Source organism: Peromyscus leucopus, chromosome 15 (assembly GCF_004664715.2).
Source record: "Peromyscus leucopus breed LL Stock chromosome 15, UCI_PerLeu_2.1, whole genome shotgun sequence".
Lineage (NCBI taxonomy): Eukaryota > Metazoa > Chordata > Mammalia > Rodentia > Cricetidae > Peromyscus > Peromyscus leucopus.
The window spans coordinates 16,035,349-16,052,096 of record NC_051076.1 but is presented as its reverse complement, the minus strand read 5'-3'; the positions used below and the strand labels follow the sequence as shown (position 1 = coordinate 16,052,096).

The window sequence follows — 16,748 nt, the reverse complement described above, 5'->3', positions numbered from 1 at the left end:
AAACTAGGCACTTTGTGATGTATTTACATAAACCCCAAATGTATTTGCCTAATAATGCCCCTGCCCTAGTGAATCAGTTTCATTTTTATAATCTACTAAGAAATTCTTTCTCTCTCAATGGCATTAAAGGTCTGATTTAAGTGTGTGTGTGTGTGTGGGGGGGAGAAAGGCAGCATAGGAACTCCCTGAATAGTTTTCATGCAGAGAGTCCAATTTCTTCAACAATAGCTCAAATTAGATGAGGATTGGTCTACAGGGCTTCCTATGCGACTCCAAAGTACTCTGAAGTAATCCCAGGAAGTTCTCTTGGCTACGAAGTATTCTCTCTCTCTCTCTCTCTCTCTCTCTCTCTCTCTCTCTCTCTCTCTCTCTCTCTCTCCTCCCCCTCTCCACTAGAAGATAAAGCCTTGCATTCACACATGGCTTGCTACCCTTTTCTGTTTTTTTCCTTTTTTGCGACTACATTACATTTGGGGTACTCTATGGCTCCTGGAAGCAGAGACAGCCCCCATCCCCCAGACTCGGAACTGTCCTTGGGTAAACGCCACTATGTGTTATGGCTGTCCTCCATGCTGAGCTTCCCCACACCACTGTGGATCTGCCGTCAGGTCTGAGGAGCCTTTCCTGAGTCACCATGGGAACCGGGAGTGGAGGCGAGAGGCGACCTGTGGGGCAGCAGAAGTGGACTATTTAGTGTGTGTTATTATTATATGTAGTACATCTGGAAAGAGTTATTTTGAGGATATAAAAATTATAGTTGCTATGCAGGAGTATGCTGCCACCACTCAGGAAAAAACACCAGGAGGACTCAGGGCAGAGTTCTGAAAGTAGCTGTCCTCCCAGAGTGACCACAGGATGCCATCTCCCATGGAGAACCTGGTGCCAGGCCCTTGAGGTTGTCTGGACATGTACAAAACACAGGTTGACTCCCGTCTCACTTCTAGATCAGTGATGTCTTGCTGTAATGTGGCCATGGGGTCAGGATGGGACTCCAGAAAGGCCCACCAGACCCTTCACCTGCAGCTGCAGGGGTCGGTTGATGGTGTTGGGTCCAGGTTGGTGTGAGATGCTCGGAACGGGGAAGGAGCACGTGGTTTACCTGACATACCTGTCAGAGTCAGGAAGAACAGTCAGGGCTCTTGCATTCATTTGAAGGGTAGTAAGTTTCTTTCTCATGCTAGGAAACAGGTAATGAGACAGGCCTTGTCTCTCCTCTTCTGGCCTGGGTAGGTGTGGGGAGTGGGTTCCTGGCAGCAGAAATCTGAACAAAGCCCTTTCACCTAGAAGAGCATGTGGTTAGGGGGATCTTCAAGGATGAGGAGGGTAGGGCAAATGGAGTAAGGCCCACAGAAGCTGCACACTGGCCAGATCCTGCTGGGCCCTGATGTTCTGTGGAGAATTGGAAGAATTCTGGACATTATTCCTAAGGATAATGGGAAACCACAAGGATTTTAAGCAGAAGAGTGGCCAGATGTGGAGTGCGGAGAATGGGAACCCTAGGCAGGACACATCTGCACCATGAGAAACCCTTGCTGTCCTCAGATAACCACAGGCGTGGCCAGAACTGTAGAGTAACCCAGAAGCTCTCATTTCACAGCAAATGGTTTCTTTAAAAAGATGCGATTAGCACATCATTTTGATAAGTGATAACAAGAGATTCTGAAACACTTTCTCACAGCTCACCATACTTAGGGGATCATTGCCATGCGAGACAAGGGCATCGCACCCTCGGTGTCTCATTTGGACTGTCAAAGCGAGATCTTGAAAGCACTCAAGACTCTATGAGTTCTCACAAGATCTCCCTTCACCCCTTAGCCCTCGCTCTACTCCCCTCCCAGGCATCTGTCCTGCCTGCAGCTGCTGAGGTTTCCCTTCCTCAGCTGGAACTCAGCTTTGTGGCTAATGGCACAGCCACTTCCCAGCGTCACCCCACACTGACAATGTGCGAGTCATTCAGTGCCACTGTCTTAAGCTATGTGCGCTACGGTCACTAAACACCACAGACGGGGTAATCCGCAAATCACAGAAATGCATGCATGTGGCCAAAAGTCCAGATCAAAACGCTGTAGGTTTGGCATCTCTGCCTCCAAGATGGCATTTTGTTGCTGTGTCCTCTTGGAAGGGGTGCACACCATGACAACAGGCAGAAGGGAACAAAGGTGTCAGCCCTGCCAACTCTTGGGTGGCTAATCCCATTTGTGAGGGGTGCCTCCAAAGATTCGGTTTCCTGGGAATAAGCTCCAATGGGGAGTAAGTTCTGTGTGAATTTTGAAGCAGGCTCAGACGTTCAAACCATTCCAGTCACTTTGTGCTGGCTTGGTTGGTACTCGTGTCAAGTGGAAGTAGGTGTTTGAGTGTATTCTTGTGTTGTGTGTATTCTGTTTGTGTTCTGACAAATAAGGCTTGAGAGATCAGAGGGCAGAGCTAGCCACTAGTCAACCATAGAGCAGTGGTGGTGGTTCACATCTTTGATCTCAGCACTTTGGAGGCTCACGCCTCTAATCCCAGCACACTCGGAAGGTGGAGACAGGAATATAAGGTGGGCGGAAACAGGATCTCAGCCCCCATTTGGTCTGGGGATTGGTAGAGGTAAGAAGTCTCTAGTGGCTGCTGCTCTGCTTCTCTGATCTTTCAGGTTATTACCACGATATTTGACTCTTGGTTTTATTGATAAGACTAATTAGGATCACGCTTCATTTTTGTGTCTTGGTAATTTTTGTTATTTCCTAATTATGGCTCCTAGATCCTGACTATTTAGAGAAAAGGGTCCCTTGGGGTTGCAATATGAGATGATTGGGGGGAGGGGATTTTAGAGGCGTTTGGGACAAAAATCAAAAGCACTTGGGAAACAGCTGGATGTGGAGAAGGTAAGGAGAAGTAAGCATTATGGCTCCCAGGCTGAGAATGGCGACACCAATGGGGGCAGTGTTTGTTAGGGGGAGGAGCCTGAGTGGGGCAGGCACAGGGAGGGGGGGGTCAGTCGGCACGGGTGGGGGTCAGTCGGGCACGGGGCGGGTCAGTCGGCACGGTGGCGTCAGTCAGGCACAGGTGTGGGGGTCAGTCCGGGCACAGGTGGCGGGGTCAGTCGGCACGGGTGGGTGGGGTCAGTCGGGCGGGGTGTGTGGGTCAGTCTGGGAGGGTGTGTGGGGGTCGGGCACGGGTGTGTGGGGTCGTCGGGCAGGGTGTGGGGGCAGTCCGGGGGGGGGGGGTCAGTGGGCAGGGTGTGTGTGGATCAGTCCGGCACGGTGTGTGGGTCAGTCCAGGCACAGAGGGTGGGTCAGCAGGCAAGATGGGGGGGTCAGTCAGGAAGATGGTGGGGTCAGTCGGCGGGTGGTGGGGGTCAGTCCGGGCATGGGTAGGTGTAGGTCAGTCTACAGCTATGCTTCCTGTGTCAAACTTTGGTGACTCAGGGAGACCACAGCATCTTACTACTGTCATTGTCAGCTTTGTTTACTTCTAGGTAATGGACACAACACAAATGTCTGCTGATTCAGTATTTCTTTTTGGGGGGACGCCCCGTGTTTGGGTTCATGGCTGGATGATAATAGGGAATAATGGGGAGGCTTATTGAGGGCTTTCCATATGTCAGGCATGAGCTAGATGCTGTCCACATCTTACCTCATTCTTATCCTCCTAATAGCTCTAAGAGGTAGTGATGCTTTCATGTCCCTGCCAGGTAAGTAGATGCCATTACATGAGGTAGGTGGCAGGGTGAGCTCAGCGTTAATGAGGTGAGGAGAGGGCGTGTTCTGGAAGGCAATGGAAAGTGGAGTTGAGACGAAGCTGAGAAGCTGTTTGTGGGAGGCAGAGAGGGGGGACAGTTCTTTGTGCAGGGCTGTAGGCATCTGTTTAAACGGTGATAATGATGCTGCTGTCAGCTCCTGGCCCTACAGGGTATGGGAGGGGCAGCAAGCTCACCCATCCATGCTGGACACTGAGTGTCTGACCATGGAGACAGCTTGACTGGCCAGGGCCTCAGCTTTACTCATCTGCAAGTGGGCATTAAATTTGTAATCTACCTGTTCAAAGTGCATAGAGAGCCAAGTACAGGGAGCTCTCTTCCATCTTCATGATGTCTAATATGAGGGAGGGGGCGGCGTCCATGAGGGAGGAGGCGGCGTCCATGAGGGAGGGGACGGCGTCCATGAGGGAGGGGACGGCGTCCATGAGGGAGGGGATAGGGGGGACGGCATCCATGAGGAGGACGGATCATGAGGGGGCGATCCATGAGGGAGGGGGCTGCTGGAGGACCAAGGGCTGAGCCTAGAATGAGTTTTCCTCATCTTTATTTTGCAAAAACTTGTTGGAGGAACCTTGGGGTTCCCCCATTCAAAATGTACTCCAGCAGGATTTGTGGCATGCGAGAGATGTTCAGATGTGCAAGGTCCGTTAATCCTAAGGACGTTTTGCAGGTTTGCAGGATGTGCAGGGGAGGGGGGGCATTCTGAAGCCGACTCAGCAGGTGGGTGGTGACAGGGCGACCCCCTTAGAGCAGAACCCAGTGAGGGGCTCACAGGAGCATATCTTTGTCCCCATATTGTCCCTTCAGGGAAGGTAAAGAGACCCTAAGACTCTGGCAGACACCTTTTTCCCCACCACCATGATTTCAGGAGGCAGGGAATACTTACTGTTTGTCCTGGATGCAGGGAGGCCAAAGAATTTTCCATCTTGAGCAGAGAAGGAGTTGCTGGTTGGGGGAGACGTTAAGGTTGTTACCTAAGTGCATTTCCAGTAAATTTCCCAGTAAACCCTCCTAGTCCTTGGATCGGTCACGAGGACATGTCTGATATCTCAAGCCGCTTTGATCCTCAAGAGCCCTGGCCAGGGAAGTGGGAAACTAAATGTACTCCAATCTAGTTTATAATTCTGTCCAATTTCAATAACTGAAACTGTAGTTCCAGCACGGCAGAGAGGTAAGTGTCCTTTGGCCCTCCTCTCTCAAGACGGTGTGAGGAGCGGGCTGCTGATGTGGGGGTGGCCTGGGTGGCCTCAGGGACCCTCTGCTCTGTTCCTTGCTGACATCAAGTAATAATCTCCTGTTCCTTTTCTTTTGAGGGCACAGGGAAACTGAGGGGGCTTCTGGAGAGTCAAATAGGAATCTCTGTCTAGTTGTGGTTTGTGCCTTTTCTAACCCAGGGAGTGGCCCGGGTCCACGCAGGACTCATGCTGTCTCCGTGTTGGCTTTCTCTGTGAACCAGCTGGAGTGGAAGCCCAGGGCCCCCAGCTCACTTCAGCACACCCAGCCGCCTCCTCCCTGCTCCAGGAATTTGAAGACCACACCCCACTACTCTCCCTCATTCTTCTTGTTTCTCTGGAGTTGTATTCGTGGATGGGGTCAGGGAGAAAGATGATCGCTCCCCTATGGGAGAAGGCGAATCAAAGTATTTACCTGGGCTCCACAATACCATGCTTCCTGGTTCATATGACTCATGTCCATGTTCTATGTCATCTAAATAGATGTCCTCTCTATCCAACCAGAGATATGTAGTTATAAACACCTAATGATGGAGGCAGATTCTGAGACATCTACTGATATGCCAGTATTGAGTACTCACAAACCAAATGGTGCAGGTAATCCCTTGATGTCCTTAGGAGATGTAGTAAATGCAAATGTATGAAGCTGCCACTGGGTAACATGGGATAAAGTTTATAATAAATTCTACAAATAGGACTTCACACTAATGATTAAAAATTATAGTGTAGTAAATACACAAACCATAACATAGTCATTTATTGTTATCTAGTACTGTGTTCTGTGTATAATTATACCTGCTAGCCTTTTGTAGGACTGGCCAGCCTCCACAAACAGGTATAGTGGCTTGCATTAGACTACAATGGCTTCAGTGTTACTAGATGACAGGAAAATTTCAATTTCACGGGACTCCAACATGTATGTAGTCTGTGACACTAATAAACAATATATATATATATATTGTTATATATATAGTTATATTTTATATATTGTTAATATATATTATAAATTGTTATATATATATATAATATATAACTTTAATATAAATTCCATAAACTGTATATTTACAGAATTAAATATATGTACTTTATACCTGAAAGAGAGCATGCCATTTTATATATTTTATAATATATTTGCATGTACACATATGTATCTCGGTACCAGTTGACCCTGTATGATAATCTGTGGGGCACGGACTCATTTTAGGGAAGAAAAACTCTGAGGTTCACAGGAGCTCAGCAACTGCTCCTGGCCAGCCTGCACAAACACGTCTACCAGGTGGTGATACATCATAAGGAGCAAGCGACAAGTGTCAGAGTTAACAGGTGTCGCGAAGATGCCAACAGCCAGAGCTGAGTTGGAATCAGGCGCCACCAGGCTGACCTGGGGAGAGCGCAAAGGTGAAGGGTGACCTCAGAGGATGGTCCAGGCCTACAGGTTGGGTGGGCTCAGAAGTGTCAAGCTTGTCTCTATTCACAGGGGTGAAAGATGGTGTCTCTGTTGTTTGAAGAGAGCGAAGAATGACATGATTGTATATGGCTTGAAGGGTCTAATGGAGGCCAAGAGGCCAGCCACCTAAATCCAAGCGGAGTGACCTCCATGTACTAAGTTTTCAGAGAAATGGATGTTGGAAACTGGGTGAGATACAACACATTGTTAGTTGGTGTGCGTGCCAGAGGGAGGACAGGGCAGGAACTTCCTTTAACGGATAAAAATTTCTTTAACCAGAGCAGGCAGACACGAGAAAAAGCAAGGGGAAGAAGGAAGCGGGTCTCAGAAAACTCCAGTGGCGTCAGGCAAAGACGTATTGTGAGAGTCACCACTAGTGACATTTGTAATATTAAGAAACAGTGCGGAACTGTGGCGGGAGCCATTCTGTTTGTCTGCCTTCCAGTGCGGGAGAGCACTCCTCAGACTTTCAGCTGTGGGTAAAGCTCTTATAAAGAGAGAGAGAGAGAGAGAGAGAGAGAGAGAGAGAGAGAGAGAGAGAGAGAGAGAGAACATGTGTATGTTTGATTCCCCTTCCTTTCACCCAGAGGACATTTGGCAATATCTATACCAATTTCTGGTTGTCACATGGAGGGGCAGGGCACTGCAATTGGCATCCATCCACTACAAATCCAGTCCACTGCTCAACATTCAAGATGGCTTCCACCACCATAAAATATCCATTCTATAATGTCAACCACACTGTGGCTGAGAACCCTACTCCAGCTCATTACACTTCTCTTATAAGAGCTTTACTTACCATGAGAGCAGCTCTGATATAAGCCTGGTTCTTGTCTCACACAGCATTGCTGCATACTGCTTCATGTTTCTCTGTTGGAGAAAACTTTTGTAGAATGAGGACCTCCTAAGGACCTCATAGATGGTCAAAGCATGCACATTCAAATCACTCCTGACAGATTCATCCAGAAGCGATGAGATGAATTGTGTGCTGGCATCTGGGAGGAGCATGAAGCCCACCATCTACCTCCAGCCAGCTTCCAGTCTAGGCAGAGAGACAGAAACTGTCAACAAAAGCAAAAGCAGCCAAAAGCAAATGTGTGTTCTAATGCAGTCAAAATGGCATGGATGATACACTACGGCTTGAAAAGGCATGCTCGCCAACAGGACAGAGGAAGGATGCTTCTGTGATTGCTGCGCAGTGAAATGCAGAGCTAAATTGGTGCCCTATGTGTAAAAACATTTCAAACAGTCTTTTGGAGGAAGAGCAGGCAAAGGGTGCCTCAGCTGTGATAAAACATTGAATATAAATTTTAAAAAAGCAACAAGCATTTGTTAGTGGGGTCAAAATCTTCGCATTACATTTGAATGTGTAATCAGAGAGACTGTTTTTCTCAACTATTTTCAGCTTGCTAGGGTGTCCCATTTCTAGTGACAGTGAGTGGTGAGGGAGGGAGGTAGAAGCTAACCAATCAAAGGTATCCTGACTCTTCTTGTTTTGGGTTCTTGTCTCTTTGAATATTATTCTTTTTTTTTTTTTTTTTTTTTTTTTTTTTTGAGTTTTCTGTGTAGCTTTGCGCTTTCCTGGAACTCACTTTAGCCAGTTGCCTCGAATCACAGAGATCGCCTGCTCTGCTCCATGCTGGATTAAAGCGTGCGCCCACCGCCGGGAATATATATTCTTCCTTCAGTTATTCTACATGAGAGCTATTATATGGATGGACGGTTTCTTTGTCCCTTTGAAATGCATGTTAAATTTCAACATCTGGTGTAGTAGCATTAGGAGTTGAGGATGTAAGGAGGTGATGAAGTCTTGAGGGTGGAGCCCTTTTGAATGGGATCAGTGCTCTTTTAGAAGAACCTCTGGCGAAGCTCTCTCTCCTCCCTTCCATCATGTCAGGATGTGGTAAGAAAGCACTCGTTTATGACCCAGGAGGAGATACCAAGTCTGCCTTCCAGCTTGCAGAACTGGGAGCAACAGATCAATGTTGCTCATAAACCACCTAGTACACTGATTCTCACCCTGTGGGTTGTGACCTCCAGGGGGTGGTGTGCAATCAGACTTTCACAGGGGTTGCATATCAGATATTTATATTGCGATTTCATAACAGTAGAAAAACTGCAGTTATGAAGTAGCAATGGAAATAATTTTATGGTTGGAGGTCACCACACCGTGAGGAACTGTATTCGAGGGTCACAGCATTAGGAAGGTTGAGGACCACTTGGTCAGCAGTGTTTTGTTTTAGCATCACAAGAGGACTAAAATAAGTGGCAGCTCACTTCCTTAAGTCTTATTGCTTCCCAGGATGGTAGCTGGATACAACCAAAGCCAAAATAACCTGGCAATGAAGATAGACGGATGGTTTTTGTACAGCCTGGTGCTGTCCTCCGGGTCCTTGCCGGCCTCTTGAAGAGGTGATAGTATATTGTATGGTCTCTTTTCCTGGTTCACTAGGGCCCAGCAGACCTGTCTCAGCTCTGTCTGAGTGCCCATGAGCTCTACCCCCAGGAAACATCAGTTCTTCATCTGGTGCCTGACCCTGAGACCACCGGCAGCCTCTGCAGGAGCATGGACCCGCCTTTCTTTTCTCCTTGATTCAGATACCATGATAGTATCCTCTCCTGCTTCCTGTGCCTCAGCACTTCATGTTGCCATTTTCCTCTGACTCTAGATGTCCGAGTTGGCAGTAGGGTGTAGAGACTCTCTGTATGGGCTTCCTCTTCAAATTGTCTGGGGTCTTAATATCATTTCTCCTCCAGCCATTGCACTTCCAAAGGTGAGGAAGGTCCCTCCTACTGCGTTCCGATGTTTACCTTCCCCCCTTCCTCCTTCTCATCTGCCTGCAGTCTAGAAGAATCCCCACTCTACCTCGTGTTTGAGACATTCCTGTAAGCTTGAGTTCTTGCTACCTTTATCTTATAATAATGATGGTTATTGACACATGCAGGCTTTAATTTTTTTTTTTTTTTTAATCATTGGTTTTTGTTTGTGTTTTGAGGAAGGCTTTTTCTATATTGTCCAAGCTAGTCTCCAGCAATCCTTCTGCCCCAGCTCCCTGGGCAGCTGGATATATAGAACATGTATAAAACAGCAATGTCTCCGTTACTGTCATCAATGATCTTTGCATTGCTAAATGCAGTGGTCGGTTTTCAGTCTTTAGCATCTCAAGTTAGTGTGCAATATCTGCCCTGCTGCTAGCCTGTCTACCTCATGCCTTGCCCTCTTCCTTTGGTTGCCTGATGCTCTTTTTTTTTTTTTTTTTTTGTTTTTTAGACAAGGTTTCTCTGTGTTGCTTTGCACCTTTCCTGGACCCTTTGAGACCAGCTGCCTCGACTCACAGATCCGCCTGCCTCTGCTCCGATCTGGATTAAGGCGTGCGCCACCACCGCCCGGCTTGCCTGATGCCTCTTGCTCTTGCCCTGGCTGCTGCTTCTGAACCTTTTCTTCCCTGTGAGGAACTGTAATGTAACAAGCTATAATGTGATGGCCACAAACTGTGTTCTAGTTTGTCTTGCAGTGAGTGGGGTCTTAGGGAGGTGCTGTCTCTTTCTGGGCCCACACAGTTAGTAAAAGGCAGAGACGGGAGTTACACCTACATCTTAGATTGTGTTCCCAGGAAGGGAATCATATCCCTTCCTAAAGTCAGCTTGAAAGGGCTAGGAATCTCTTTCCCCTTGGCTCTTTCAAAGAAGCACCCTTAGCCTTGAGTGGGATTTCCTATTCTGGGTCACATTCTCCATGAAACTCAAAAAGGCCAACAAGCAGTATCCCTCTCTTGATCTCCAGCAAGTTTCCTTTGAAATGTGTCATGCCTGGGTGGGTAACCTGTCTTGAGCGTTATTTTTGAAAAATTATTTTGATGTGTATGTGCTTGCATGAGTTCATGTGCGTCACACTGGTCCAGGAGCCCACTGAGGCCCAAAGAGGGCATTGGATTCACTGGTACTAGAGTTGTGGGTGGTTCTGGGGCACTAGGTGGGTGCTAGGAACTGAACCCTGGTCTTCTGGAAGAGCAGTGAGTGCTCTGAACTGCTGAACCATCTCTCCAGCCCGGAGAACTTTATCTTAAAGACAAAGTTCTTCCTAACCTGTGATGAGAGCAAGGCTCTTAGGTCCCTCGGGCTTCCCTTGTGGATGTGCTTGGCCTGGTAAATGTTTTCACCTGCCAAGCCCTGTCCTTCCTGAGGTTCCTCAGGCACCCACTCCACTACCAAAGCCTCTGCGGCTAGAGACACTAGCGGGAAAGGCTGGCTCCAGTGCGCCCTCTAGTGAATTTATTAATGTGCAATCTTCCTAGACCGAGTTCATTCTGCTGGATAAAGAGAAGGCAGGCTCTTCTCTTCTCTTCAGTTCAGTCTTGTCTGTTAGTTCTGCTCAGCTGGGCCAGGGGCATCCCAGACTTCTCTGTCCAATTCTTTAATTTCTCCCTCTCCTTGACAGTATGTGTGGTGTCACTTCTTTTTGTCTTTCACATGTATCTCCGTCTCTGTGCCTCTGTCTCTCTCCCTCCCCACATCACCTGGACTCAGAACAGTTCTTCCCATTGCTGTAGCTTGGAGAGTCAGTCCCCACTGAGATTCTTGAAGTGTGCCGGTTTGGGGGAGAAAAGGCCCCTCAAGTGATGCAGTCATGTAGAGGGACTGGTGCCTTTTTCTAGAGAATGAGTTAGCCACCACGGGACAGCGGCCTTATTTTCTCTCCTCTGCATGCACCACCTTGCCTGTCTGCTTGCTGCCATGAGTTGAAGCAACATCAGACATTTGCTGGTGTCATGCTCGTAGGTTTCCCAGACTCCCGGAACCATGAGCTAACTATAGCCCTTTCCTTTTGACAACATCACCCGCCTCAGGCATTCTGTTACAGTAAGGAAAAAATGAACAGAGATGCTCCATGTCACCGTCTCGGTCTCATTCCTGATGCTGTGGTAAAATACACCACCTAGAGCGTCGTTAACGAAGAAAAGGTCTGTTTGGCTGCAACTCTGAGCTCCAGTCCTTCATTGTGGGCAAGTCAAGACAGGAACTCGAAGCAGCTGGTGACATCCGCCATCAAGAGCTGAGAAAGAGCGTTATGACTGCTGTGGTCTCTGTTCCCTACTCTCATGCAGTGTAGGACTCAAAGCCAGGGAATGGTGCCATCCACTCTTAGGCGGGGTCTTCCCACATCAGTATCATAATCAAGCCTCCCCCGCCCCCCGCCCCAGGCATGCCCACAGACAACCCAATCTAGTCAGTTCCTCACTGACTCTTATTAGGTGATTCTATGCTGTGCCACACTGACAATTAAAACGAACCAACCATCACAGTTCCTCACCAAAGCATCTGTTCTGACCCCTGAAGCATATCTGTGCTTGTTGGGGTTGAGGGAGCGCCTAGGCTTCCTCAGCAAGCTCCTCCTCCCTGTTTCTGTTGATTGGAGTCTACATGCAAATGTTGCTCTCTGTAATTCCATACACTATGATCCTTTGTAGAGATCATCCGGACATCCAGCCAGGATCCCTAGAACACAGCCAGCCCAACCAGTGTATAGAATAATGTGCATTTTAAAACTATCCCTAATCCTAATAGTTTAAAGAACTCCTTTAGTGGAGTTATTTCAGAACTAATTTATAGGGCATACTAATCACTTTGTTAGTGTATCAGGAAAATGTTGGCTGCAAGCAGTATTGAACCTAACTGTAATGGCTTAAACAAGTTGGGATGAGGGGCAGATATCTCTTTTGTAACAGGAGCCTGGAGGTGGGTAGCCCTGGGCTAGTTCTTAGAAACCCAGAGACACACTGGGCTTCTGCTCTGTTCTCTCAAGTGTGTTGACTTTCATCCCACGCTATAGGGTTTATGAGAGGTCTCTGGATCTCCAGGCATAAGGCAGACTTCCTAGGTAAGAGGATGGGAAGAGCAGTGAGCAGAAGGATTGTGGTAGGCAAATCTGCCACACTCCATCAGGAAGCAGGTGCTTTTACCAAATTCCCACTTCAAACTCAAATTCTTGGGAACGCTAACCATGGTGACCACCAGCTAGGAGGTGGCTGAAGAGAAGATGTTTGTCTGTGGAGACATTTCCAGGCTTTCTTGTCTACCTTATCTGCCAACAAACGTAGATCCCAAAGCTCCATGACTGCTTTTGTAAATCAAAACTACGTTCAGAGATGAAGGCATACCCCTCAAACAAGTGTCTCGGGTATTTTGAGCAGGAGACTAAATGTCTGTCATTCCAAGAGTACCTTTGAAAGGAAGCACATTCATTTGGGCACTTTAGAAAAAGCATCCTGTAAAGAGCGTCCCCTCATGCTTTATGTAGTAATTGGCAGGGACCCAAATGTCTATACCTATGGCATTTCTTTGTGCTTACTGCAGCATCTGGGTGGACTCTGCGAAATGTCAGGAGGGAGGAAAAGAAAGAAAACATTACACTCTTTCTTGGCTGGGCAGACCTGTTAGATGTGAGCCACCGAGGGATGTTTTCTGGCATGCTCTATCGGAATGTAGAGGAAGAGCCTGGAGTGGGATGTTTCGGCAGCTTAGATTGGGAGTGGGAATCTTCTCAACAGAAGGGAGCCTCTCTGGTTTCCTTGAGAAGCCGCCTACCTCAGAGACACCACAGAGCGTTCATTGTGTCCCTTCTCCAGGGACTGTGCCCATCTCACCTGCTGTCTCCTTCTGTGAGGTTCAATGCATGGCCATGTTTACTTCATCCCAACCCTAGGATTCCCAGGTACAAGCATGTGTGGTGCTGTTGTTGACTCACAAAGGGACAGAACATGATTCATGAATTCCTTTGGTCATTTACTGACATGTTTTTATTTGTCAAATATTTACTGGGTCTCCTCTGTTTGTCAGCTACTGCCAGGGTTGCTACCAGGAGAGACTCCATGTTCCTGCTTGGCAGGAAGAGATCTGAGAGGAACAGGGAGGAGAGACAGATGTATCATCAGGCAGCCTTGGCACAAGCTAGGAGCCCTGTGGCGGGAGGGCTTGGGGGTTTGGGATTAATCAGGGATGGTAAGGAATGTGCCATCATGGAACCTCCATGTGAGTGGATTTAGGATCAGCTGAGAGGGATAAATAATGTCTCCAGAACATACAAAGAACAAATGAGGTGCCTTCTGAGCAGACCTCAAGGCAGGCTTTATGGAGAGGGTAAAGACCCAACTGGTCAGGTTGAAGGAAGCACTGTACAGACAGATGGGACAGGTAAGGAAAGGAAGGTAAGAAAAAAGATCAGGTTGGACCGGAATCTGAACTCACAGTGGGAGGGAGACCAGGCAGGTAGGGCGGAGGCATTCCGGGGAAAGGTTTGTATTTTGTTTCTAAGCAAAGAAATGACATTATACCATGAGTTCTTAGGAAGAAATTGAGCTGAGGGGAACCAGGCGGGGAGAAGGAAATCGTTTCCACTCTTGGGACATTGCTTGTTAAACAAGTTTTACCCCTGCTGAGTGAGGTTCTCTGTAGCAAGGAGCAGTGTAGCCCAATGTTTTCATACAAGTGCTGTTTCCATGCTCACCTTGAACTTCACCTTGAACCCCTAATAATCTCAGGAATAGCGTTTGTTGGTAAAGATCAGGTTACTTACTTCAAAAATCAGAAAAATCCTTCAAAAAGTAAGTGTGTGTGTGTGTGTGTGTGTGTGTGTATAAAATGCCTGCAGAGGTCAGAAGAGGGCATTGAATCCCTGGAACTGGAGTTAAGGAGCATTGTAGGCCACCATGTGGGTGCTGTGAACCCAACTTGTGTCCTCTGCAAGATCAGGGAGTGCTCTTAACTGCTGAGTTATCTCTCCAGTCTTCTCCTCCTTCCCTCCCTCCCTCCCTCCCTCCCACAAATATAACCCACCAAATCGAACTAGTGCTGTGTGCTGACTGTTGACTGACCTTGTTGGTTTGACTTGGTCCAGGTCTTGTGCAGGAACCAGAGTCTGTGACTTCATGAATGCCATGGCCTTGCCAGGGAAGGATTGATATATATGTGCCACTTAGGACTGAATACTCAACAGTCTCCTAGGCTCAGCGCTTTGACCAGCTGAGTCTCACTGGGGCCTACTGTAGAAAGGGGCTTTTCTGGCTAGGGCTGAGAGGGTCTAATGTTTTTCATGGGGACAGTGATGTCTGGAGCACCCAGGAGGTGTTAGAGCTAGAAGAACCAGATGAATAAGAGAAACAAGGACTGCTTCACTGAACCCCAGACTTCTAGGGCCTGGGGTCCGCAGAGAAGTGGAAAGAGTCAGGATTGGGGAGTGTGATGGCATATTGTTTCATACAATGTGAGGACAGTAAGGACATTTTGCCCTCCGACTCCACAGTACCATGAATATATACACAAGCGTGAGCAGAATTACATAGCTTCCAGGGTGCTTGTCCCTCCCACTCAGCTGGTTAAGGTAAGCATGTAGTGTCTGGGGCTGTGACTCATCAGTTGATGTTGTCACTGACAGTCATCGATACTGTCTCTGGAGGTGGCTTTCGGGAGCCTGGGAGGTCTGTCTCATGCAGAAGGGCATTTTCGATCTGCTTCTAAATTTACTCAGGCATTCAAAGTGACCAACACCAAGCCCGGGCATGTTTAACCTCTCTTGACTTTCACTTCTTCTGCTTTAAATTATGGTGATTTCGTGCTCATCACTATCACAAGGGAATTATAACCAAGGCTCTCGTGGTGAACTCTGAAATATAAAAGGACCATTATACTCTACAGAGATCATGCAGAATCAACTGTCATTACTCAAGGCCATAGTGGGAAAGGATCGATCGCTCATTCATTCACTCACTCACTTGCATACCTTATGTGCTCCTGAATAGCTTCAGTGTTCCTCCCAATCAAATGTATCCGAGTTGACAACAAATGGGACAGAAAGACAAATTCCTTTCTTTCTTTCTTTCTTTCTTTCTTTCTTTCTTTCTTTCTTTCTTTCTTTCTTCCTTCCTTCCTTCCTTCCTTCCTTCCTTCCTTCCTTCCTTCCTTCCTTCCTCCCCCCCCTCTCTCTTTCTTTCTCTCTATTTCCATTCCACTGACTGGGAACCTGAGAACTGTGAAGTGGTCAGCATGTAAGGCACAGCCATAGGGATGAACAGAGAGCTTCCACGCCTGAGGAAAACCCTCCCAGTGAGGCCTCAGGAGCTGCATGTGTGTGCACTTCAGCCATGAGAGGAGACTCCGCGTGTGTGACTTAGGTGAGGGTGTTGTGCTCTTCGGTTGACTGTGTGCTTCCAAGACTCAATGCTGGGCCCCAAACCCGGTGTGATCATGCTAAGGAGTGGACCGTGGGCACTGGTGGTCCTCTAATGGGTGGGAGAATTAGCCAGGTCCTTCAGCCTGCTCACTCTCCTGTCGTGCATAAACCAGCATCAAGCAGAGAAGTAGAAATAGAGAGGGACTCTCACCGATACCAATTCTGTCGGCTTCTTGAACTTTGATAAGTACATTTCTATTGTTGATACATAACCCATGTTCCAGAATTGTATTACAGCCAAAGTCAGTCTACAACAGACATGAACTCTGGAGTGATGGGGACAGTGAGGGCCTGGCCTGACAGATTTTTGGTCTCCTCTGATTCCTTGCAGGTGATTGTTGGCTTCTGGCAGCCATTGCCTCCCTCACCTTGAGTGAAAAGCTGCTTTACCGAGTGGTTCCCAGGGACCAGAGCTTCCAGAAGAACTATGCAGGCATTTTCCATTTCCAGGTATTAGGCCTTGGTTGTGACCTTGGCCACCACTTTTGTAACTTAGTTATTACTTCAAATCTGTGGGTTCAGAAACTTTGGAAGCGAGGCCAATACTGACGTTAGATTATCCCTGTGGGTGACTTGGGTAGACACTCCTGGTTGAGAACCATTCCTTTATATATCTATCCAATCTTCTTCTTTTCCTTTCCCTCTTCCCTCAGGCCATGGGGCCATGAGGGAATCACTCTGGACTAAGGAAGGACCAGGAGATGTGAGCCTGAGCCACCCACTCTGGCTCCTGGGTGATACTGAGCAAGCTCTCTTCTCCACAGACTCCCAGAAAGACTGGATGTTTCTCGGTGCCTGTGGTGTCTCCTGTGTGTGGATGAGGTGTAAACCCTCTCAGGGCATTTAAGGTTCACAAAGCCTGGAGACTAGCTCACTGACAGCAGAGACCCCATGCAAGGAGGCTGCTGAAGGACCCTTCTCTGCTTCTGCATGTGATAGGTGTAATGTTTTCCATCCCCCAGTTCTGGCAGTACGGAGAGTGGGTGGAGGTGGTCATTGATGACAGGCTCCCCACCAAGAATGGACAACTGCTCTTTCTACACTCTGAAGAAGGCAGTGAATTCTGGAGTGCTTTGCTGGAGAAAGCCTATGCCAAGTAAG

General features: G+C 47.9%; 1 protein-coding gene across 1 annotated transcript in view; it reads left to right on the top strand.

The window, feature by feature from the left end:
* The first annotated feature begins 6,308 nt into the window (after positions 1-6,308).
* Positions 6,309-16,748, top strand: part of Capn8 (calpain 8) — a 48,017-nt gene continuing 37,577 nt past the window's right edge. Inside the window, exons 1-3 of the mRNA XM_037211076.1 lie at positions 6,309-6,372; positions 15,979-16,097; positions 16,610-16,743. Coding sequence (XP_037066971.1) covers positions 6,309-6,372; positions 15,979-16,097; positions 16,610-16,743 — 317 coding nt within the window. The remainder of the gene's footprint in view (positions 6,373-15,978; positions 16,098-16,609; positions 16,744-16,748) is intronic.